General features: G+C 40.1%; 1 protein-coding gene across 2 annotated transcripts in view; it reads right to left on the bottom strand.

Annotated features, from left to right (window-relative positions):
* pde4d (phosphodiesterase 4D, cAMP-specific) overlaps positions 1-25,132 on the bottom strand; it is a 213,732-nt gene that overhangs the window by 139,335 nt on the left and 49,265 nt on the right. The window contains exon 3 of one of the 2 annotated variants that reach the window (XM_075467762.1): positions 18,103-18,341. In XM_075467762.1, coding sequence (XP_075323877.1) covers positions 18,103-18,341 — 239 coding nt within the window. Of the gene's footprint in view, positions 1-6,846; positions 7,517-18,102; positions 18,342-25,132 lie in introns of those variants that run through there. The other variant, XM_075467761.1, reaches the window with a different exon arrangement.

Genomic DNA, 25,132 nt, shown 5'->3' with positions numbered 1-25,132 from the left:
TCATCTGGAAAAAGCAAGCAGCAGAGCGAGGATTATGTGATTTGATGTACCCAACGCTTTTAATAAATTTCAGCCTGTACTGTTTTGTTAGAATAGCCAGTGTATTTCTAGTGCCGGAGCCAGGCCCGGATAAATGGTGAGGGTTGCGTCAGGAAGGGCATCCGGCGTAAAACATGTGTCAAATCAATGATGCGAGGTAGGCTCGCTGTGTCGACCTCTGATAAAGGGAGAGGCCGAAAGAAGAATAAGACTGTTTTGTAAGAATTCTCCAGAAATACACGTAGGTGCCTCCAAACTCACCTGTGTTATCAATTTCCTTATAAGTTTTGTGAGATTGAAGGGTTGTGTCTCTGACAAGGTGGTAAGCAGCACAAGAGCACCACAGGGGACCGTACTCTCTGTATTTTGCTTCATGCATGTATGGGGAGTATCAGTGATGGACAAGAGGTTTGAGTACGAGGAACTGGTTGACCACTTTGTGGCATGGTGTGGGAAAAAATCATCTCAACTTGAACACAAACAAAAGAAGAGAAAAAAAGAGATGATTGTGGATTTCAATAGGACAGAGATGAAGCAAAACACTGGCTCCATAGGAGAAGAGGTGGAGGACTGCAGATACCTTGGAATTTACCTGGAAAACAGGCTAGACTGTTAAAGGAGCCATGGCATGAAATTTTCACTTTTTAAGGTTGTTTAACATTAATATGAGTTCCCCTAGCCTGCCTGCGGTCCCCCAGTGGCTAAAAATGACGATAGACCTAAACCATGCACTGGAAATTATTCTCCGCCTTTGGTAATGTGACCATGCAGATGGCCTGATCGGGAAAGCTGCCTCTTATGACGTGGCGCCTCATATGATGTTGAGGTTATTTCCCCCCAGAGCCCATATATGGCTATGCCCAAACTGCCTTTCCCCGCCCACAGCTCTTTGGCCAGCTCATTGCGCTGTACATGGATGTAAAAAATATGTTTAGAGCTCCTGCATCAGAACCTCTAAAGAGCCAGTGGACAGATTTTGTATTTTCTGGGAAAGTGACGACAGAACCGAAGAGATTTGTGTATGTGTACGCCAAACATTTCACTGACGAATGTTTCTAGAACTTGGGCCAATACCGAGCTGGCCTTGCCGAACGTCTGAAAATTAACCCTGGATCAGTACCAACTCTCTTGGCCCAACTACAGACCTCGGACAAGTAAGTAATTTAACGCTCTATAATTGTGTTGCTTTCCTGTATGTACAGTATAGTTACATAGCTTGTTACCACAAGAAAGTGTCTGTATCGTTAGCTATGCAGCTAATAGCATCAGGTATGGGTGTGCTATGTTAGCAAGCTCTTATCTCTGCCAACTGGGCTGTTGGAGGTGTTTGCATGCCCATGAGATGGTTAGCTCGCTCATTTTAGACCAAAACCCCCTACTTCAAGCTTCCTGAAGAACAATGAATCCGCAAATTCAGTGCATTTCATCAGGATAATGATTCATTCATGGTTCCAGCGCTAGCGCTACGTGCATCCTTGCAAACCAGAGCAATTGGATGAGAATGTCAAAATCCTCACTCCTGCTTTCCCCTTCACGCACTCCTTTTTTGTTGTCTTGCTGTGTCTTGTGTAGCTCTTGCTTGATCTTTGACTGTGTTAGGAAAGTTGTTCACTAACTAGTTCGTCATATTGTCAAAGTAAGCTCATTTCAACAGGTTTCACTAGTTTTACGGCATAGGGCTGCCGTGCCATCTACGTGCCATAGCGATTCACAAAACATTTGCGCATGGTACCACGGGCGTAAGTAAGGCCACACCCCCACCCTCCGCTTTGCCCCGCCTTTCTCCTCCTAATTTGCATTTAAAGCTGCAGACCCTAAACAGCTCATTCTGAGGATCCTAAGGAAAGCTCATTTTTGGGACTGGCTGTAATTCTGCACCAAGGCAGAATTTTGGGGAAAAAAGCTCAGATACAGTATTAGGGGACCACTAAAGCCTATAAAAATTTAGAAAAGCCTCCATTTATTTTCATGCCATGGCACCTTTAATGCAACACTAAGGCTGTCTACATGAAGGGACAAAGCAGATTGTACTTTTTAAGGAATAATAGGTCCTTCATTGTCTTCACCAAGATATTGTATTTCTTCTATAAGTCTGTGGTGGAGAGTGCAATCTGCTTTGCCACCATCTGTTGGGGAAGTGACTCAACTAAACTTAAACTGATAAAGAAAACAGCGTCTGTACTGGGGACTGCTCCGGAGCACCTATAGTTGAATGTATGAAGAGGAATGCTGCACAAGTTGAATGACATAATGGAAAATACTGCACACCCTCGACACGACAGTGTTGAAACAACGAAGTGTGTTCAGTCAGAGGCTTCTTCATCTCCGCTACCACACAAAACGGTACAAGAGGTCATTGCCTGCAGCAATAACCACACATATTCAGAGCTCATAATGATTGATGATAAAAAAAGATTTACTACAACATTATAACTTCCTTTTGAGATGAAAAAAGTTTTTTTTTCATTTGTTCATTCATTTTTCATTTCTCATGTAAGTCAGAGATCACACAAAGCTATTATCAATTTCTCGGTGACTTGAAACAAAAGGTGTGTGTATGTCTGTGTCAATAAGTGTACACTGCTGTTTTTTAGAGCAGTTTCATCAATTTGCAGCTGCTTTAAAAAATCATCATCATTGTTTTACAAATCATAGGGACCAAAACACTGACTCTATTAACTACATACTTGCAAAGATAAGCTGAGTGGAGTTTTAATAGCATCCCATAAAGGTTGTTTTGTTAAATTCCATCCAAAAGGTGGAAGGAATACAACCACATTGAAATTTCCTCCAAGTATGCATGAATGAGGAGGTGAATGAGGAGTCTCATGTTAGATGTACATAAAAGAACCTGTTTTTTTTCTTAGACAGACTGCTGTCTGATAAGGCAAGGTATGAGCAGTTGTTTCCTCAATTGATTCAACGTCCATTTTGTAATTTAGGATTGATTCAATAAGGATTAATTTAGTTCAATATCATTTCTGCACATATGAAAGAGGGGAGCCAAAGGCTTGCGTTACTTTGAGCACCAAATGTAGCTGAAGCTTCACACATCCCCAGTAAAAAAGAAATTTAATGAAAGGTCAATCATGGGATTTTCTGAAAACATACTGGGAATAAATATATTCAATCTAAATTGTAAAACACTTTTTAGACACATTCCTGATCTCTGGTATTATATGCATAGGTGGTTCTGGCCAAGAATAGGCCTATAGATTGTCACTCAATATATGCCTTGTATTAAATTCACAAAGAGGATCCATTTTTCATAAACTAAAATTGACTGCTGCTCACCCCAATATGTGTGCAGTAACTTCTTAATGCACATGCTCAGCTTTCTAAGGAACATTGTCATTGCACCCTCCATTTCCGTCTGAATGAGCAGGTCAATAAGACCCAGATAAGAGACTGGCATTCACATAATTATCGGCCTTTCGTTCTCTTTGACACTAAACATGGCAGAAAGTCTCACAGAGCCAGAAAATTTCACTCATGAGTCACTTCACTACCCAAGCTACATGTTTGACGCTGATTTCTGCAAATGAAAAGTTCCATGACCACTATGTGTTGATTAGAACTTTTGGACATTTTTCACATTCCTGGGAGTGCAGCCATACAATGGATGTGTACTGTTACAGCCCCGCAGAATCCTATGCAGTACAACTGTGATTACGGCGGTGGCTGAGGTTATATATAGCCACGTAGCCAATAGCAGTCCCTGCCTCGCTCATGAGCACCCTTGGGATCTAATGACATAGCCAGGGGGTTACACTTCATACGATAAAAGCCTTACTCTGGCAGTGCCATTCAGAGTAGGAGTACTGGCTGAAGAAAAAAAAAATCTGAGGATGTTACATATAAAGTGCAGAGTGAGAGGGCAGGGGTACATTTTCCAGTCTACCGTGAGGGTGACAAAATATCCAGACACGGCACCCTCCATCCTTTCCCTCTTGAGATGTCTTGATGGTTTTTATTTTTGACAATTCCCTTTCCACCCAACTGAACCACAAAATCTTAAATCATGATTGAGAAAAAAGAAATCACAGTCCTCCTCTTCACTGACATCTCCAAAGATAAAAAAAAAAAAAATCCCTGCAGCGTACCCATGGCAGGGACAGGCAAACAGCAGGAGAGGAATGGGAGACGTGCCATCTCCTCATCAAAGGATGCTCCAGATTTTACTGAGGTCCCAGAGAAGCCTTGAGCAGCATCAAGGCCTGACCTAGACTATGACACATTTGGGTGATATGTTCTACCTTGGGGCTGCTGGACCTTGCACCAGATCAGCTGCTTGGGAACACACAGCTGACATCATCAGTCCTGTCAGGCAAAAATTTACTGTCTCTCTCAATGCATGAGACTGATATCAACTGTATGTGTTAAGCAAGTAGCTGACACTTCTTATTAGTTTACTACCGGGGTGCTGCCTCAACAGTTGTTTCCATCTGCCTGTTATAATCAGCATTTATGGTGTTTACCTGACTCCCAGTCACAAGTTTATTGCTGAGTTTTTCATCTGAAGATACATGACCTTCTGCTGTCTTGTTAATTGGATCAGTTGATCAAAAGCATGGGTACAGGGAAAACAACACGTTCAAGAACTGGAAGTATATGAGAGACACAATGTTTTACAGCCTTTCAAGCCGAAATATGCTTTCTTTTTAAGCAGTACTGCATATTTGCAATAAAAGTGCTTTAAAACAGATGTGATTAAATGCAAGGAGAGCTGGCTCACTGTTCGAGACAAAATTATAAATGTTTTCTGTAAAAAGTGGAAAATGGATTCTATAAATTTCTTATTTTATGCACTACTCAGGCTGTGATAGGTTTCAATAAAAGTTGAGGCTGAAAGGACTTTTAACTGCAACTGTATTGATCTTGTGCAATGGCTCCTCTTATGATTGTCTTGCAGCATTTGTGCATCCCACAATATCCTGCATTGTTAATGTGAACAATGCATCATGATAGGTTTCTAAATTATGATTTCCACTCTGAATACAAGGTGTGTATCTACTGAAATCCATTACAGATGAATGTTGTTGTGTATGACTGCACAAAGAAAAGAAAATAAGAACTGCTGAAATATAAACATCAAAACAACGTTAATGAATACACAACTAATGAAATTACCCTTTTGACAGCAAATAATAGCAATCTAAGCTGTAGTATACAAGGGCAAATGTTTGATTTAGCATGGTGTTGGTTAGTGTATATGGAGAGCAATGTGCCTCTTATATGATTAGCCTCCTGTGTGAAATCTGATTTGTTTTGGTTAATCTAATTGTAGCCTAATTTCCATTCTGAGGCAAATGTGAATAGTGTTTGAATGATCCTTGGTGCAGTTGAAATGTAATGGTATCTCCTTTTATGTTTCAGAATCAATTTTAACATTACATGGGTGTTTCAGTCGGGCTCACTACTCTGCATGCTCTCCATTGTGACTGTTCTGCAACTGTGACAGGGACCAACCAAACAAGCTAGTGAGCTTTCTATAAACGACTGGACCTGCAGGCAAGTATCACTCAACCAAGCCACATTTATGGAAGAAAGAGGAAAGTGAGGAAACAGCAAGCCCTCCAAACAGAAACTTACATCTGCAGCAGTCACTTAAGCCGATGAGCTGAGGTGACCTTCTCAGATTTCATTACATTTGGTCTTTTTCCTCTCTCTCTTCTCCATCTTTCCCAGAACAAGTGAGTAATTAGAGCAGAAACATTTCCCCGCACACCCTGGTTGTCTGAGTGCAGAACTGCTTTTGTGTTTGTATGTAGAAGGGCTTCCTTGTAGCTGCCGTTTATGTAAGCATTATTGTCATAACTTCCTTAAACAATCGCGTGCAAGTAACATCTGAAGATTTTGTCATAGGTGAGCTATTATAATCCAAATTGTCATTTGAAGTGAGTCAGATTTGTGTGTCATTTCAGAAGATGGGATCACTGTTTATTAAGTGAAGCTACTGTATATTCCTTTCCTTTAGAGAATGCCAGCTAGAAAATTTAACCCTTTGCTACCCAGTGACATTAAGCGTGATCAACCCCTCAGAGCGAGTGAACACCATCTTAAATATACAAAGAGGTAGACAGTCTGTGATGTGTCCAGGGTACAACACAGATTAACATCTCCTCTGACCTTTCTCTGGTCAGAGGAGACAAAGCCAAAACATTAACTTCCAGCAGCACCTTTTGTCACCGCACAGAAAACACACCACTGCCTGAGTAGTGTCACTTATTAGCCCATCAAAAGAATATGAACCTTAACACGAACGACAGTGATACGCATTTAACTATTTCGTTCCTTTCCATTTTGCCTCTTTCATTTTTTTTTCTAAAGAAACTAAGCCATGCTCTCCAGTCATGCTGACACGTCTTGCTGACCTAAATTAAACGGTCAGTTGTAAGCTTCTGTAAGCTTCATCGTTTGAAATATTTTAAAAAGATATTCTGAAGGGTTTTTAACTGTGAAAAGTGTCATTAGGCTACGCGCAATAATTTCGCAATAGCGATAATACTGGGTCAGTTTCCTTATTTCTAACCGTTATGATGAATACGTAGCCTATATAGTTCTTTCTTTACCATCACAGCGTAGAAAATGTTTTGGACGGTATGTTACAAAAAGTACTAAAACACTGAGGTTAAATTTTAATGAGGCAACCAAAAAAATGCTCGATAACATTCTCAAAGTTGGGGATAAATAAGAGCCAAAAGACTTCTCCGCTCTTGCGCGTCAGTCAGGCTCACAACGCCCATCCTCATCGAGGAAAATTAAAAGAAACAAGCCGAGGAAGAACAGTTCTTCTTTTGTCCTTACCGTCGAAGACCTTGAAATGACGATGGCCACGACATCCTGGATTTCTTCAGCCCGGGTCGGTGCCCCGTGTCCACTGCGTAAGTCCGGTCCATGTTCCTCGGGTTGAGGTATCTCTCGGTGTCCGAAAAGCCTCTTTGTCTCACTCGGTCTTTCTTGCGCACAGCCAGAGCGTGGTGGAGCGGAGAGAGCGTCGCTTGGTTCTGCTGCCTCCACAGATGTTTGGGCGCCTTTGCACTCACACCGGCTCCGCCGCCGGCGACCAAAGAGGCTGTCCCCACTTTCCCGCAGGTGGGATCCATATTCTTGGCCAAGTCTGATTCAAATATATATATGTTTATATATATTTAAAAAATATATTAATTGAATTTACGCTTTAGGAGCATTCAGCTGTAATGCCTCAGGGAAAGTGATTGGTGGGGATTGACAACTCTCTTTGTTGAGGTGTTTATATAAAAATGGAATCTTCAGAAGAAATAATGCAACTTTTTCTCAGTTATCCTGCTTGTTTCCAGTTTGTTTCCTGAGCTCACGTGATAATTTGAACTCCTATCAACTTTATCGCCAATGCCATGCGCAATCACAGTGTTAAAACAAAAATAAAAAAATGAATCCATGTACGTAATAGGAGGAAGACCTCAATAATTGCGGGTTGAATAAGGGAAAATATCCCTGATTGAGGTTGCAAGGAAGAAACTAACAGTTGAGTCCGGTCCCCATGTGCGCCCCGCCATCTCCATGCACGCCTATCTCTGCAAAGTGCTTGTGTAGCTGCGGCGGATGTTCAGTACAAGACAGTACAAGCGAGTAGACGGTCAGTGTGCAGTTTGCAAACTTCAGAGCATTTAGCCATCCAGACATGGCGACGCTGTTCCTCTGTTCTCGGGTCCCCTGCAAGAACAAGTGGCTACGAGATATAGGCTACAGGAAAATGCATTAAACATGAGAGACCCACCCAAAGCGCCTCCCCTGAAATCCTCCACGAGTGAGAAGCAGGATGTGGGAGTGGGAAGAAGTGGCCAGACCACTGATAAGTCAGTTTACCACAAAAAAATAGCAATTTTGTGGTATTGTTAAAGTGCATATAAGCTGGATAAAGTAAACTATATTAGGAAATTATTTGTAACAACAGACATTAAACACACTGCAGGTAAAATGAGCTTGCTTTCACAGCCCCTCTGCAGCCAATGCAGTATTTGTGTCAGAGCTTGTGTTGTCCACAGGGTGCAGAGGAGTGCAAACATCTAACCACCTTGTTAAATCTCTCCTCCTGTTTGTCATCAGTTCCACTGAAAGGGGACTGGAAAGACTGCTTTCTTTCCTTTCTCTGTCTACACATCCACTGCAGCTCAAGCCCATTACTCTGGAAGCTAGTGGTGTGGGGAATGTAATCTCACCTGCTTTCACAGCAGAAATGTAATCTTCAGAGAAACAAGGTGACTGAAAACAGAAGTAGTTGGTAATGGAAGCAGGACAGCACAAAAAGCAAGGAGAGCAAATTATACTATGTGTCATGCATGCACACATAGGAAGGTCATGGGTGGAATTCATAAAAAGGTCAATCATGCTCCTTCTTGGATGTACTGACAACAATGAAGCTATCAAGTATTGATTACACACAGGTTGAGAGCTTAATTTGTAATTCTGATTGTATTTTATACATTGCTTTGTTTCCTATAAGGGAGAACTGTGTCCCAGCATGCTGTGGGAGTGAACATTACCACAAAATATATATATTGAACATTTTTGTAATAGTACAGCCTTTGTAAATGTTTTCCACTGAACTAAATACGTTTTACAAACATAATTAGTCTATCTTTATTTTAATTTCTTTATTGTTTCAATGTGATTCCCATGCATGTTTTCTTTTCTGCTTAGGCTGAATTTGATTCTCAGACTGAAACAATAGGATAGTGGCTGAGGTAAGTAGAGCGAAGTTAATAATCAGTGATTCTACGTGACTCCTCCAGTACTGATCTTATTATACAGAGCAGGTTATTAGCCACGCTTCACTGATTCACGTTAACCAGTTTTTTTCACTCTCAACAGTCTAATAAACCTTTCAGGGTATAATTACGATTGGCACCAACCTGAAAAAAATGTTTGTGTATAAATATTTCTCCCTGTGAAGTAATCTCAAGTTGCAGCTTAATGTTCCTGTACACATAGCAGAATGCACCCATGGGTTCCTAACAGTGAGCTGTGCAGGATTTTAATTAAGATGGAAAAAAACAGTGTTTGTACTGGATTGGTATCAGGGGAACAATGGGGATCGATCTTGATCCGAATCCATGTAAATCTGTTTGCATTGATATGTCTGTTGAAACAAAGATAGGGTTAGAACTGATCATCCCCAACTGATCTCTGATATTACACAAAGGATTCCTGCGAGTGTTTGGTACCTTTCTACGATCAAGAATTGAGTTGAAATCCTGTTGTTGATTTCTACACAGGCTGTGACAGTTCATTTGCAGCAAGCAATCTTTTCACATAATTCAATATAATTGCTTAATTTATTAGGTGTTTCAGTCAGTTTATTTGTTTAGCCTTGTCTATAATGCAAATATAAAGTCACAGCAGTCAGAAAACTAAAGCTTTCATGCACATTCATGTTTATGTGAATGGAGCCATGTTTCATCCAATGTTTACTACATTTGTAGGGCCAGTAACAGATCAGGCGCTTTAGGGATTTTTATCTACAATCAGCATTTGTTTGTGTATTGTGAGGTACTACAATCTCTATGTTTTCTATTGTAGGTAAAACACAAAATATCGGGGCACTTTATGCGGCACGTCTTCCATCCTGAATGCCTCAGGACTGCATACACTTCTCTGGCTGCTGTGCTAAATTATAAATTAACCAAGCTTAAAGCTAAATTAAGATGTATGGCTTCTTGTTATAAGTCTTCCAATCGACCATTCTCTCCCTATAGTCCATCATTTACCATTAATTGATCATACTCACCATGTTCTGTTATAAAAGCATTAAATTTATGTGAAACGGTTTTGAAGTCCCAAATAAGCAATTATTAATCACCTAAAAACACATCTGTGTTACTCATAATTGTACATTCTTTTATGTTTTTCAACAAAAAGAAAAAAAAATGGATTTGGTATGACTAGAGCTTTGTCCTCATTCAGCAATCAGTAACCTTTCTAGTGTTTACGATGTCTCCAGATAAACAAAATCCACTTCTCTGTAGTTTAACATGCTTTGATTTGACATGATGGCTTCACATAGCTGATTTAATGCGATTACAAAGACAGCAGTCATAACTGGGTTTTCCATTGTTCTACATAGAGCTTACAGGCTTGTCTGACCTCACCTTTCTCAGACTGTAGGTGGTGGTCTGCAGATTCAAAGCCGAAAATCCACAGGCGTAGCACTGATTGATGAACGTGTTAACAAGGTTATAGATGAGGTTATAAATGATTTTATTTTTATTGTGGGGATACTTTAACATTTTAATAAATTTACATTTTAACATGATGGAACAGGACCTGTTGTTAAATGGGTAAACTTCAGTCAGTCAGGGGGGCTCAGTGTTGATAAAAAAAATAAAAAAAAGAAGCGACGGTTACAAAATCAAGGCTAAGGTTGTCTGGTATAATACACACACAAAAAAAAATCAATGATTCTACAATTACACCTACACACTTTACATACATACACACACATACACACACACACACATATCTATATACATATAAAAGTATCTATGTAAATATAAACACACTACACACACAAATTCAGCTGGAAACAACAAAGGTCAAGGAATATGTCAGGATGAGAGCCTTCCAGTGAAGTGAATACCTCTGTCTGCTGAAACTCAGTGAAGGAGAGGGGGAGGAGCAGGCATCATCATTTAAAGATAATACTCTGCACGGCATGTACCACTGACAGATTATAAAATTGGCTGATATCGAGAAGTCCTGTCAGTGGCTTAAAAAGGATAGTCTGAAAGATAATACGGAGGCACTAATCTCATGGCAGTACTAGAACAGGCACTGACCACAAGAGCTATAGAGGCTGAGCTGTACAACACCAGACAGAACCTCAGACGTGAGCTGTGCAAAGAGGCCTCTGAGGCAGTCCAGCACATAGCAGGATGTAAGATGCACGCAGGTACAGAATACATGGAACACCATAGCCAAGTGGTGTACATGAATTTCAGTGCTGATTATGGGTTGAAAGTCCCAAAGTCAAAGTGTGGGACACATCCAAAACTGGTGGAGAATGACAGAGCTAAAATCCTGTGGAACTGGAAGTTCCAGACTGAGGCTACCTTTACACCGATCTGAAACCAAAACGCAAAAGTGACTTTTCGTTTTCACTTTTAAATCTGCATTTAGACGAGTGTTTTAGGGTGAAAATCTGCGTGCATACGGAAACGCAAAAGTGTGTGACGTTTCATATTTATCGATGCAGTAAACACGCCAGATGGCTAGGTGGCAACACTACCAAGACCAAGTCTTTCTATTTCTATGTGACGAGAAACGCAGTTTTGCGTTTTTCATCCTTTACACGGTGGCGCGACAGTGGAGCGTTTTCAAGAATTCCACTCTGGAGGACGGTTTCACTTTTTTGCGTTTTCATGCCCCAAAACGCCATTACCATCTAAACGATATAGTGCATCCGCAAAAAGGTTTTGCGTTTTTAACCCGTTTTCGTTTCCGTGTAAAGTTCCCCCAATAAACTGGTGATGGTTTTGGAAACCGGTGATTACGAAATGTGTACTGTGGTTGTCGACAAACTACAGATGAGGGCAGATGTAGCAGCATCAAGAAGGAGTACAAGAAGCTCGAAAAATACCAAGGGCTAAAAGAGGAAGCTGAAAAGATTAAGATCAGCTTTATTTGTCATGCATACACACAAAATTTGTCCTCTGCTTTTAACCCATCCAGGTTGGCACCTGTTGACACGCACATGCACATGCACATACACTCAGAGACAGATGCCAACCTGGAGCAGTGGGCAGCCGTTCGCAGCGCCCGGGGAGCATGGGGGTACGGTGCCTTGCTTAAGGGCACTTCGGCCGTGACAAGGAGGTGGACAGACACCCCTCCAGCTGTCAGTTCCACCAATTTTTTGAGTGGCGAGAGTGGGAATCAAACCTGCCAACCTTCTGGTTGTTGGACAACCGACTCTAACCACTGAGCCACGGCCAAGATATGGAAAGTAAAGGTGGTACGAGAGCACTTGGGGTTGTGACCCCCAAACTGGGACAGTGGCTTCAATAGATCTCAGGAAAAACATTGAAAATCTCTGTCCAGAAGAGCGCTGTCCCAGGAACAGTTAAGATACTGCGTAGAACCCTCAAGCTCTCAGAACTCTGGTATATGTGTGTGGTGTGTGTGTTCCAGACAGTGGTGTCTTGAAAGTAATGGCAAAAAAAATAAAAATTTTAAGTTGTCCTCCATGAAATCAAAAGACAAATAACAACTTTGTCATCACTGAAAGTAGTCAGTACCTCTGAATGAAATAGAGGAGACTGCAAAAGGTCTGTCCTGCTATTGTTCTTCCAAAAATAATAAACAAAAAAGTTACCAAATCCTTCACCAGCCAATGCAGCCCTTAGGGCCACACATTTATAGATGAGACATACACAATAGTTTTATTACATCATGTAGAAGAGATCTTCAAATAACACTTTGTTGTTGCTTTTAGAATAGGCAAAAAATATGTCAGAAAACATTTTCATATTAAAGCCCCTTTAATACCCAAAGTTTCATTTTATGTGACAAAGAAAGTAGCAAGAAGCAGAGAAAGGAGCAAGCAGAAGCATTTTTTTTCTCATCTGGCAAATTATGATCCATTGGCCAGTATTATGCAGGTAGCATTTAGTGTATGAGTGAGTTTCATAGCCTTTTGAAGCATGCCATTATGATGAAAGACAAGTCAGAGAGGACCATCACTTTCCAATGGATTAAGGAGAGGATTATGTCATGTGTCCTTGTACAATACCAAGCCATGACTCTGGGGATTTTCCACTGACAGATAGCTTAGACTTTCCAGGCTGTTTCAGGCTTCCTGAATTTATTTCAGACCTCAAGTTCAATCATGACTTACCCACCTGACCACCATCGCTGATACAGAATACTGTTAAACATTTGTGGCTGTCATTCTGAGAATCAAGCTGATTGGAGATTTTTGCCTCCACCCAACCTCATTTCATCTACACTCTAATACATTGTCAGAAATTCTCTGTGTAGGGAGGGATTTTTTTTTTCTGAATTGTGGTTTGGTCGTGTTTTCCAAGAACCCATATTTGTCTTATATCACATTTGTAACATGTTTTTTTCTCGTTTCTTCTTCTTTTTTACCCCTTGCATCATAAAACTGACAATGCAGAGTGCTATAACATATAACAGAACCAGGTCTGCACTCTGTAGTATGTGTCGTACAAAAACCCCTATGCAAGGATCGCATAGTAAAAAATGAATAAAGTCCCAAAAAATATCACGGCTGCAAAATAAATGAATGCACAGTACAAAGCTTTTTATCCCGTGTGGAAAGTTTTCTGTAAGCGTTTTCTTTGATGTTGTCTGAAGCAGGGGATTTATTTTACTGTTAAATTAAGTGACCGAGGTGACAAACAGAAATGTTTGACCTCACTGTTTAATGAGTCACACTGTTTGGAGCCAGATGGGGATCATTTAAATGCCGATGGTTTGCATGTCATTAGTCCACTCCGCAGCAAGCATACTTGGCATTACTGCCAACTGATTTCCAATTTCACTTCCCACCTTTCAAGATGCTTTCTGTTCTGGCATGATGAAAGTGAATTTGCAGAAAGATGAAGGTTGTGTGGGGAGAGACAAACTATTACAGTCAACATCGACATCGCCTGTATTCATATTTTCAGAGTTGATGTTATCTTTTAAGTGATTCTACTTTTATGTGGCAGTAGGAAATCATGTCTGATCAGAAATGTGTCTGCTGTTAAGTAAACTCAAACACTGACAAAATGAGAGCAGACTGTTGATTAAAAACCTTTTCATAATGCATTACATTCATTTGGTAATTTTTTTCAAAGCAGCAGTATTATGATTGATGTACGACTCTAAAAGCAGAGCTGTAGTCAAAATCCCCTTTGAAAGCAAGTCGTGTCTGCCTCTGGGTTTTTATTAATAACAGCATGTTGGTCTATTTTCACATAGAGAAACTTAAACGATGGCTTCGATCTAATCCATCACATCATCTAAGACTAAAACAATTTTGCATTTCTTTCAGACTGAATATATTTTTCTGAATGTTACCGGCTTTTTTGATTTAATGACATTAGCATTCACGGGCACTTCAAATGTTATCCCCACATGATGTAACAATGTTCTGAGTGGTTTCTGGTAAGACCAGGATATTGTGTGCTGTCCACTCGCATCTTCAAGAAACTTTCCTTTGAAATTACCGGTTCACATCCAGTTTTCGTTGCTTTCAAATAACTTTACGATTAAGATCCTTTTAATGAGTCACTGGTTGCTGCAAGCCATCCCCTCAAAATATGTTAGACACACAACTAGACGTCAAATACATTACTTTTTTTTTTCAAGTTATGCTGGACGGCACAGAAAAGACATCCAGAGTTTGTCTTCTTAAATTTGACTGTATTGTGATTTTTAAATCAGACTGGCCTGTGCAGCCTTGAGTAAATATCTGTTTTTATTAACACATCGAGGTTTAATCTGAAGACAGTGGTGAGAATGCTAGAAACCCTGCTGTTGATAGCGGGTAAGCTACACTTGAAAACTCTTACGTTTACAGCAGAGGAGACAGAGGAGTAGTAACATGTTTATACCAAACTCTACTTTTAATTGGTACAGACTTACAAAATCAAGCAAAAATAATGCTGTAATTGTATTTCAGATTGCATGACAGTGTCTTGGCAGAAAATATAAATTGCAGACACTGATTGTTCATGTAACAAACTGCTTGCATTTTCACACAATGACCAAATGCAATCCAGCTATATGTAAGGTTTTCACCCTGTGTTGTTTTAGAGCCATCGAGCAGGACATGCTGGTCTGTATTTGCCCATTTCAAATGTTTGCTCTTGCTTCCACTCACTTGGTAGTAATTTAAAAAACACTACAACTCTTAGACAGGTTTCTTTTGACAAAACCTTTTCTGATTGGAACCATACACTCGTGATTTAGAAAAGTCAGTATCTGTGATGACTGTGCTCTTCCATCTTCCTGTGAACAAAAGCCGCTTTCGGACTGTAGGAACCTTTGGCAGTTCTAATAACCTTTTAATCCACGGGGCCGTTTTCTCCCGTGTTCGGACATACAGGAACTCGGGGCTATCTCCCTCAGTTCCTATAACTATTTAGCTCCTTCTCCGAGGTCGGGTCTTTTCATGGTTCTATAGAACGATCTGAGGGAGGTGTGTGGTGGTTGGTAGCTACGCCCCATGTCATGTTGTCACGGCTGAAATGTTTCCTCATACGACACAAACAGAAACAACGGGTGTTTAATAAGTTAAACTTACACTGGTCTCTATTGTCTGCGGCGCTCTGCTCTCCTTTCTTCCTACATGAAATGAAAAAGTATCGTCTCCTGACTCTCTGTGAGCTCTTCCAGCCTCGATATTAGACGCCTGATGTGATCGTCCATGATTAATTTCATCATCATGCAGACCATAAACACAGTGGCCTCCCTGCTCTCCATGTTAGCTTCTTGGTGGTGTTTTTTCTTCTCTCCTTACTTTTACCGGTTTTGTTTTGTTTTGTTTTGTTGTTGAATGTGGCGCTAAACGGCTAACGGCTAACACGTCACTGTCGCAGACGGCTGCGCGCGGCGCATCACTCCCGACCTGGTCCTGACTCATGTGCGAATGCAGACTGAAACAGAAGGACAGTTATCAGAACGAAATTCGAGTAGGACAGTTCTGATAACTGCGTTCTTAGAACGGCTCTGTCCGAAAGCGGCTAAAGCTGAAGACATTGATCTTTTGACGGCGCGGCCACTTTTGTCCGACCATGGTTTGAATGCAGTTAATGAAGTTTCTGCAAAGCATTACAGTGTGCCTAACACAGTCCTCTTAGAAACCTTCATTCTAACCATGCAGAGAAAGTCCCACAGCGCTCAATAAAACAGTCTGACCTTTGACAGTTTCACTTAGCTGTCAAGCCATGTTGATGTAAAACACTCTTGTGTAGATAGTTTTTCTCTAAATCTATTTGTATAGATCTAGTTGTATATTTTAATAGGATAAAATTGCTAAAAGTTTCAAAACTGTTCAAACAAAGGTGGCAACACTACCAAGACCAAGTCTTTCTACTTCTATGTGACGAGAAACGCAGTTTTGCGTTTTTCATCCTTTACACGGTGGCGCGACAGTGGAACGTTTTCAAGAATTCCACTCAGGAGGACGGTTTCACTTTTTTGCGTTTTCATGCCCCAAAACGCCATTACCATCTAAACGATATAGTGCATCCGCAATAAGGTTTTGCGTTTTTAACCCGTTTTCGTTTCCGTGTAAAGTACCCCTAATAAACTGGTGATGGTTTTGGAAACCGGTGATTACGAAATGTGTACTGTGGTTGTCGACAAACTACAGATGAGGGCAGATGTAGCAGCATCAAGAAGAAGGAGTACAAGAAGCTCGAAAAATACCAAGGGCTAAAAGAGGAAGCTGAAAAGATTAAGATCAGCTTTATTTGTCATGCATACACACAAAATTTGTCCTCTGCTTTTAACCCATCCAGGTTGGCACCTGTTGACACGCACATGCACAGGGTCACACACTCATAGAGACAGATGCCAACCTGGAGCGGTGGGCAGCCGTTCGCAGCGCCCGGGGAGCATGGGGGTACGGTGCCTTGCTTAAGGGCACTTCGGCCGTGACAAGGAGGTGGACAGACACCCCTCCAGCTGTCAGTTCCACCAATTTTTTGAGTGGCGAGAGTGGGAATCAAACCTGCCAACCTTCTGGTTGTTGGACGACCGACTCTAACCACTGAGCCACGGCCAAGATGTGGAAAGTAAAGGTGGTACGAGAGCACTTGTGGTTGTGACCCCCAAACTGGGACAGTGGCTTCAATAGATCTCAGGAAAAACATTGAAAATCTCTGTCCAGAAGAGCGCTGTCCCAGGAACAGTTAAGATACTGCGTAGAACCCTCAAGCTCTCAGAACTCTGGTATATGTGTGTGGTGCGTGTGTTTCAGACAGTGGTGTCTTGAAAGTAATGGCAAAAAAAATAAAAATTTTAAGTTGTCCTCCATGAAATCAAAAGACAAGAGACAACTTTGTCATCACTGTTCATGCAGACTGTTTGTTCATGCAGACCATGAACACGGTGGCCTCCCCGCTCTCCATATTAGCTTCTTGGTGGTGTTTTTTCTTCTCTCCTTACTTTTACCGGTTTTGTTTTGTTTTGTTTTGTTGTTGAATGTGGCGCTAAACGGCTAACGGCTAACACGTCACTGTCGCAGACGGCTGCGCGCGGCGCATCAGTCCCGACCTGGTCCTGACTCATGTGCGAATGCAGACTGAAACAGAAGGACAGTTATCAGAACGAAATTCGAGTTGGACAGTTCTGATAACTGCGTTCTTAGAACGGCTCTGTCCGAAAGCGGCTAAAGCTGAAGACATTGATCTTTTGACGGCGCGGCCACTTTTGTCCGACCATGGCTTGAATGCAGTTAATGAAGTTTCTGCAAAGCATTACAGTGTGCCTAACACAGTCCTCTTAGAAACCTTCATTCTAACCATGCAGAGAAAGTCCCACAGCGCTCAATAAAACAGTCTGACCTTTGACAGTTTCACCTAGCTGTCAAGCCATGTTGATGTAAAACACTCTTGTGTAGATAGTTTTTCTCTAAATCTATTTGTATAGATCTAGTTGTATATTTTAATAGGGCAAAATTGCTAAAAGTTTCAAAACTGTTCAAACAAAAAAAAAAAACATATTATTAGTTTTAGTCATCAGTTTTTTTTGCAAAAATCTGCAATCTTACTAACCAAACACAAACCTTGAAGAATTTCTCTGCTCTTCTTTTAAGTTGCCCAATGAGCAAGTGTCACTGATTGTTACCAAAGAAACGCTCTTAATCCAAAATTAGCCTTGGGGAAGGTTAGTTCAGGTTTTATTTTATATCCTTTTTTATAGTCACATACTTACTGGATGTCTGTCTGATGTCTGTAAGTTCAGACAGCTGCTGGGTCAATCCACCAAACTATTCCACTTAAACTCATAAATATAACCCATTCACAACATGTTGTACATGCAAAGAAGTGTAGACCCATATTCCCTTACCTGCTAGTGTCAGCAGAGGTGATAGCAATCAGTGGCGGTGTGCGTAATGGCAGTGTTGTGGGTCGTGGTGGAAGTGTCACTGTGTCTGGCTCAGCCCTGCGGTCACAGTAGTACTGCTCTGCCTGTCTAAAGGCCAAAGGGGGCAACTGGACTGTCCGGCAAGAAAGCCTCCGCACAAAGAAGGGCTCCATGCAGGTGACTGGCACTGGCTCTGGGGAGTCGGATGACTCATCGGACACCTGAAGGAGAAGTAATGAGAAAGGCAGGTGAATTCAGAACTCAATGAAGAGGCGAACAAGGTTATAATAAGAAAATATTCAGACACTTCACTGACAACATAAATTGTTGTAAAGAGATTTAACGAAAGGTGCAAAGTGAAACAGGAAAAAGTACTCATGAGAAAAGGAGTTAAAGTAATAGGTCTTAAGGTCAGAGAGAGGATGAACATTAAAGAGACTTTACTGCCATAGTGAGCATAAAAAAGAAAGAAAGAAAGGCCAATAGATAGCCTGAAAATTGGTTCATACAGAATCAATTTAAAAAGTGCATAATGACTGATTGGTTGTTATGACCACTAAAGACCATAACAAACAGTGTATGTCTTTGTGTTGTACTGTTTGATTTTAGCAAAGTGTCAAGAAAAAACAACCCGGCAATTTACATTTTAAGGAACCAGCAAAACAAGCAATAAATGTTTTCCTTATGCTCAAGGTATTTTTTCCTTTTTTTGTCACAGTCCTGTATAGAGGTAGTAAAGAGGACCCAGACAGACTTATTCCTGAGGCAGGAAATTAATTAACTTTATCTAAACAAAGCTAAATGCCGTAGTCCAAAATAGATATCCAAAATACAAGGCAGTAGTGTGGCAGGAGCAAAACTTAAAAAGAGGAGTGCACACAACATAACAAAGACAAGCAGTCCAGTTGAATAGTCTTTTTTTTTAAGAAGAAGAAGTTAAAAAGTTTCATAACATAGGGACATAAACCTGAAGTGTCTGAGTTCTAGAACAGTGGAATACTAAAGGCTGCTCGTTGCATCATATCTGGTCATATTGTGCATTTCTTTGTGTCCTCTTGAGATTTTCTCCTGTGCTTTTTTCAGTGGAAAAAAAATACTTTTTTAAAAGTGATACTAAAATGATTTCTGTTGGTAAATCTGGCAATTTTTGTTCCATTAATTATGATGGTAACCATGTCAACGGGAAAGGTGTTTACATATCAGAACAGCTGATTGAGGTTTCCGTACCCCAATAAATACCATAGCCAGTCTACCCAGCTTTCAAACCATACCATATGAGACAGACAGAGCAGGAAGAGTGAAGGAGGAGGGATTGGAGGGTTAGCTGACAACAGGTGGTGTTGTCCTGGAAATGTTACTGATCGGGAGTGTCCCTGCACCCCGGATGTTGAACTGTTGACTGTGAGTTTTTGTCTATGTTGTCAACCGAGAGTTCACGTGTTACCTACTGATGATGTGACATCAGTGGTTCAGTTGTTAGCAGTCGACAAACACAACACCCCAATACAATGGTTATCTCTAGAGATTTTAAGCAATACCTTTTCTGATTGCTTCATTTCGACTCTCCGACAATTTGCCAGCTGTTTGGACTAATAATGTTGTATTCATTTTGATTTGATTCAAGTAGCAGCCATGTTAAGAGCTATTTAAATCTTCCAAATTCTAAGCTTCAGTTCTTCAATTTCTTTAAAAGAAAATAGATAATTATAATCCCACAATTCTCTGGCCACAACTTTCACAGTGACACTTGATTGTATTTATCCAGCTGTACTGTGATTTGTGTGTATGAATACAAAGACAGAGGCATGAGCAGCCTGTGACAGTTGAATATTATATATGTTTGCCTTTTTCTTTTTGTTTTAGATTAAAGTTATAGATAAAGTTAACATATATATCTTATTATACTATTTTGATCTAGCCTCAAGATGCGACAAAATTGCATTAGACAATGTATCTAAAACCCTTTTTGTAGAATATTCATGGAACATATGTAGCTTCTGTGCTGCAGACCCACATCACAGCTTGGTGTAAATGTATTCATATACGTATTGCACCGCAGTCTCCTTTTCCAAAATCCTTTCCCAAATTTGTCCTACAATCTTTCCCCATCCTTATACCAACAAGGTCAAGGGAAAGAGGAAAACATGACAAGAGTTCAGCTTTAGATTATTCAACTGTACCCAAGGATCTGGTAATGACAAACAAAACCTTTAACCTTTAGATATAGTGACAGCTATGATGACAAATTCAATGCAGGAGTGGTAACCAGTAACTCAAAACCTGGTGTAAGAAAATAATGGATCTCAACTGAATAGACAAAGGGACTGGCATAAAGTTAAACAAATGAAAAAGTAAAGTGAACTTTAGAATCAAATCAAATCAAATCAAATTTATTTATATAGCACATTTCATGTACAAACAGTTCAAAGTGCTTTACATAAAATAAAATCATTGCAGCAGGGAGTGCAAGAAGCATTAAAAATACATAAAAGAATATAAAGAGAAACAAATAAAATCATTTAAATGAATTTAAAAACAGGCAGCAGTCTAGATAAGTTCAAAGATATCGTGCAGATTTCATGCATAGACACATGAGAAAAGAAATGTCTTTAACCTGGATTTAAAAATGTCTACATTTGGTGAAAGTTTAATCTCCACTGGCAGTTTGTTCCACTTGTTGGCAGCATAACAGCTAAATGCTGCTTCTCCATGTTTAGTCTGGACTCTGGACTGGACCAGCTGACCTGAGTCCTTGGATCTAAGAGCTCTGCTGGGTTTACAGTTTACAGTACAGTACAGACAACACTAAAGACAGCACAAAATAAGAAAAAGAAACAGAATTCATGAACCATGCAAAAACCCACAGCCCCATGTCAATTTTTAAACATACTTGTTTTGTTTCTTCCACTTGCCTTAGTTCCTGGCAACTGGGATAGTATTTAACTCCATACCAGGTATGTCTCCCTTATAAGGCATTTTGTGTCCTAACCTTAACTAGGCATTATTTTTCTAACCTTAATCAAGTGTTTGTTTGTTTTTTCAAAATTGTGAAATCAAAGAAAATCTTTAAAAATAGAGAGGAAAAACGACAGCGACAGGACTTACCGCACATAACCTTCGTCCCTATAAGGTTCTGATGTTAATCCCAAAATGATTCATTTGTGTGCGCAAAAAGTAAAAAACTGAATTGTATAAAAGGCACATTAAGCACACTTTGTCCAAGACACTGTGTCCAGGTGTTGCACAAATCTACATATAGATAATAGGCATGATAAGTATTTTTTGGTTTACACAAATGTAAACACACCAAGCTGCTTTAACCAACAGTTTTTTTTAAAAGGTGTTCCTGATAAAGCTTGGCCCAGAATGAGTATTATCGTCTTTTTTTTTTTTTTTACTTGAGAGAGGTTCAAACAGAAAGTGAATCACTTTAGAAAAAGAGGAAGCTCAAAGTAAAAATGACCTTCACACTGGGTGGAGAGAGGGGGTAAAACATCTAATGATAAGAGCTTCAGCTGAAGGAGAGACTGCCATCTGAAAGCTGAGATCAGAGAGAGAAGACAGACACTCAATCTAGCCAGTTAAACTGGAAACTGAAAGAGACACATCAGGTGATCGATATATCATACAGCGTTCAAATTGATTGTGCTGCATGATGGCAGTGGCAGAGAATTTCCTGTCAAAATACCACTTACTCAAGGCAACATCCTCTTGGTTTACTTTGTAGTCTACTTTTTTGAATGCCTATTGTTAGGAAGCATTTTGCTACCTGTTTAACCATCTTTAAACTTTTGGGTAGAAAGGTGGATATCAAATAACACTCACACATTCAGTTTTCTTTTCTGCCTGTTTTATTTTTATTTCACTTTATTCAAGGTGTGGATTCTTTCTCCGAGGAAAATTTTCTTGATCAATTCAGAGCATTTTTTGTGATACTTCACCTTTAAGAGTGTTCCTTAAGGAGGCCATCTTGTGCTTCTCTTTTAAAAGGAAGCAGCAACTCTTTTTATAGGAAGTCAGTGTGTGTGTTCTCAGATTTGATTGGATAATGAGTGTGATTAAATTTGAAAAATAAAGATATAATACAAATGCTGAGAAAGATAGAAATGAGTATTTCTGAATGTTTTAATTGTGGATTTATGAGCTGAGGAAATGGAGCCAATGAGCCAATCATTTTGCCAGTTCACTTGACTAGAGGTTTAGGTGCTGTTTACACATACCCGGGTATTTTGAAAAACGAAGACCTTTCCCTTCGTTTGTGCCTTTCGTTTATACACAAACGGAGTTTTTTCCTCCGAAAACGAAGCTAAAAAAAAACTCCGGCAAAAGTGGAGATTTTTTAAAAACTCCGTTTAGCGTTTGTGTGTAAACTGGTTGAAAGAGACGAAAACGGAGTTTTCAGAATGGAATGCGGAGTTGTCGTCATAGTACAGAGCCCCGCCCCTATCCGCCATATTGGCAGGATGCTAGCGTGATAACGCCATTCATTGTTTATCTGGCAAGCATGGAGGTACTGGCAGCATTTCTGTTGTTGAGAGCTATACTCGCTTGTGTGATTTTGAAAATTACAGTCATACACTGTATTGAACAATAAAGATATTTTTCATGGCTTTAGCAGTTTTATAGTCCAGCGCAACGTGTAAAAGTAGCTCAGTCTCGCTATCAGTCCACACACATGAGCCTGGCGCCATATTTTCTTCTTGAAAAGGATCCGGAAGTTCTTCCTGTCAGCGGTTCTCTATTAGGCTTCTGATTGGCTTGTGTGGAATTCTCATTGTTCTAACACTGCCACTGTCAGGCTTGGCGTAATTTAACCCTCTACACCCCATAGCGGCCGTTGCCGGCCGTTCTTTATTCTCCCATAGCGGCCGCCGCCGGCCGGCATGAAAATACACGTCTTACTACGGGAAAATGATGTTGCTGAACTGTAACTACACACTTCACTAGTTCACAACAGCTTAATGAACAGATTGTTGTATTAAAATATATATGTTTGTATACAATTATTTCGAGATATTTTCATGTTTTTGAGGGATGTCTCTTGGCCGCAGTTGAGACTGATATGAGAGCGGAGGTTCTGCGTTTGGGCGCAGCTTCACTAGCCGGCTAATTGTGCTATCTACTGTAGTTATGTTTCATATTAGTTCGCAGTGTGCCAAGTATTACTTTGTAGCTACCAGCTTCGTTCATTATCACTCGATTACCTCAGCCACTCAATTCAAGAAAATCAACATCAAGAAAATGACAGCTCCGAAAAGACCGCGGATGTTTACCTGGCAATTTGCACCGGCTCGCAATTGTCCGACTCGGATTTCAGTGACACTAACGTAAGTTGTAAATGTGATTTAGATAGATATACAACCTAAATTTGAGATGTAGTGGCCAACCTTGTCACCTACAGCCGTTTTGATTAGCCATACTACCTCCAGCTTATTTATCGTTAGTTATTTGGGAGCTTGCCGGTCAGTGTCCTTCAACAGAGCATACTACAGACTACACCCAAACTAAGAGATAATAAAGCACAGATGATGATGATCATTACCTTATCTGTTGGTTACCATTGAAGATCCCGAAATAGTAGTAATAGTAGTAGTAATTTCCAAATCCAAGTCCTTCCTTATTTAGCGATGTAATCCAGTGACAGCGCTAGCAAGAGCAACTCGAAACGCTGAACTCCGGAGAGGAAATGTCAAACGAAACTGTAGATTTTTTTTAAAAGTCTAACTCCTTGTTTGCTACTGGTAATCTAACTACCTGCCTGGTATAAGTAGCCTACACATATTTCCCGGTTTATGTAAGGCGCCTATCAACAAACATTTCAAGTGATGTCGTGCCTGATTATAATGCGAGAATTTCAAACCGGACCTGTCACCATCATTCGTCCACCAAGTGATAGCCCCAGCATTTAGGTTGCCAGAGTTAGACTACGATCAACTCGATCTTATAAATGTAATTGTGCAAACGTATTTGAAATACTTAATACATTTTGTGGAAAATTGTTTGTGGTAGTCTTGTCATGGTACTGTAGTGAAGTTCTGAAGTGGGCCCAAACTTTTTTTCTCTGAGGAAGGTTACCAAAAAGCTGCCCCTATTTCTCTGCATTATAGCCTATCGTCTATAATAATAATAACAATAATAATTTAGTTTTATATAGCGCTTTTCAAGATACCCAAGGTCGCTTTACATTACATGTAGGCATGTGTGTAAATGTGTGTGTGTGTGTGTGTGTGTGTGTGTGTGTGTGTGTGTGTGTGTGTGTGTGTGTATGGCAGGGGGTGAGGGGGTAAATTACACTGAATTTCAATAAAAACAAATTTCATTACATTCACTTTACTCTCATTTTATTATTACTGAGGTCATTCAGAATCACCTGAGATGTTGATATGTTATGCAAAATAATACTTAAATATGCCTACAGTACTATAACTATCAATTTCAAGTTAAAAAGAGGAGTGAATATTTGTTCAGTCTCAAAATATCCTTTTTGATCCAGTTCAATGGTCGTCTATGGAATACATGAATGAATAATTCCTAATGGATCACATATCATTTGAAAGAGCCATTTCCAATCTTTAAATAGAAAGAAACTTACAATGAACACTTGTCATTAGTTTTCAAGTTATTCTTGGTTATTTGAAATGTTTCTCAAACTGCCCATTTCTTTCGGAATTCTCAGGAATCTGGGGCATTGTTGTAAAATTCTGTTGGGGTCTAGAGGGTTAACAGCTCCTGATAGCGTATTTATGCGGATCAATGTAGACGTGGGTTTTTTTTAAACGGGGCTGTGTGCACCAAGTTTTTTTTTAAAACGAAGGTTAGAAAATATGCGTTTATCAAAATACTCGGGTATGTGTAAACAGCACCTTAACCTGATTGGCTAGTTTGAACTCAGAGTCTCATGCTAAATATATATAGTGTACTGCCAAACAATAGGGTTGGTCTGCTTGGAGGAAGCACCGTTCTATGTTGGAAGGATTAATGTACCGAATATCCACACTATTTTGCCATTTTT

The sequence above is a fragment of the Odontesthes bonariensis genome, chromosome 6, assembly GCF_027942865.1.
Source record: "Odontesthes bonariensis isolate fOdoBon6 chromosome 6, fOdoBon6.hap1, whole genome shotgun sequence".
In the NCBI taxonomy this organism is placed as follows: domain Eukaryota; kingdom Metazoa; phylum Chordata; class Actinopteri; order Atheriniformes; family Atherinopsidae; genus Odontesthes; species Odontesthes bonariensis.
Note: the sequence above shows the minus strand (reverse complement) of the source record. Positions and strands in the feature narration are given on the sequence as shown.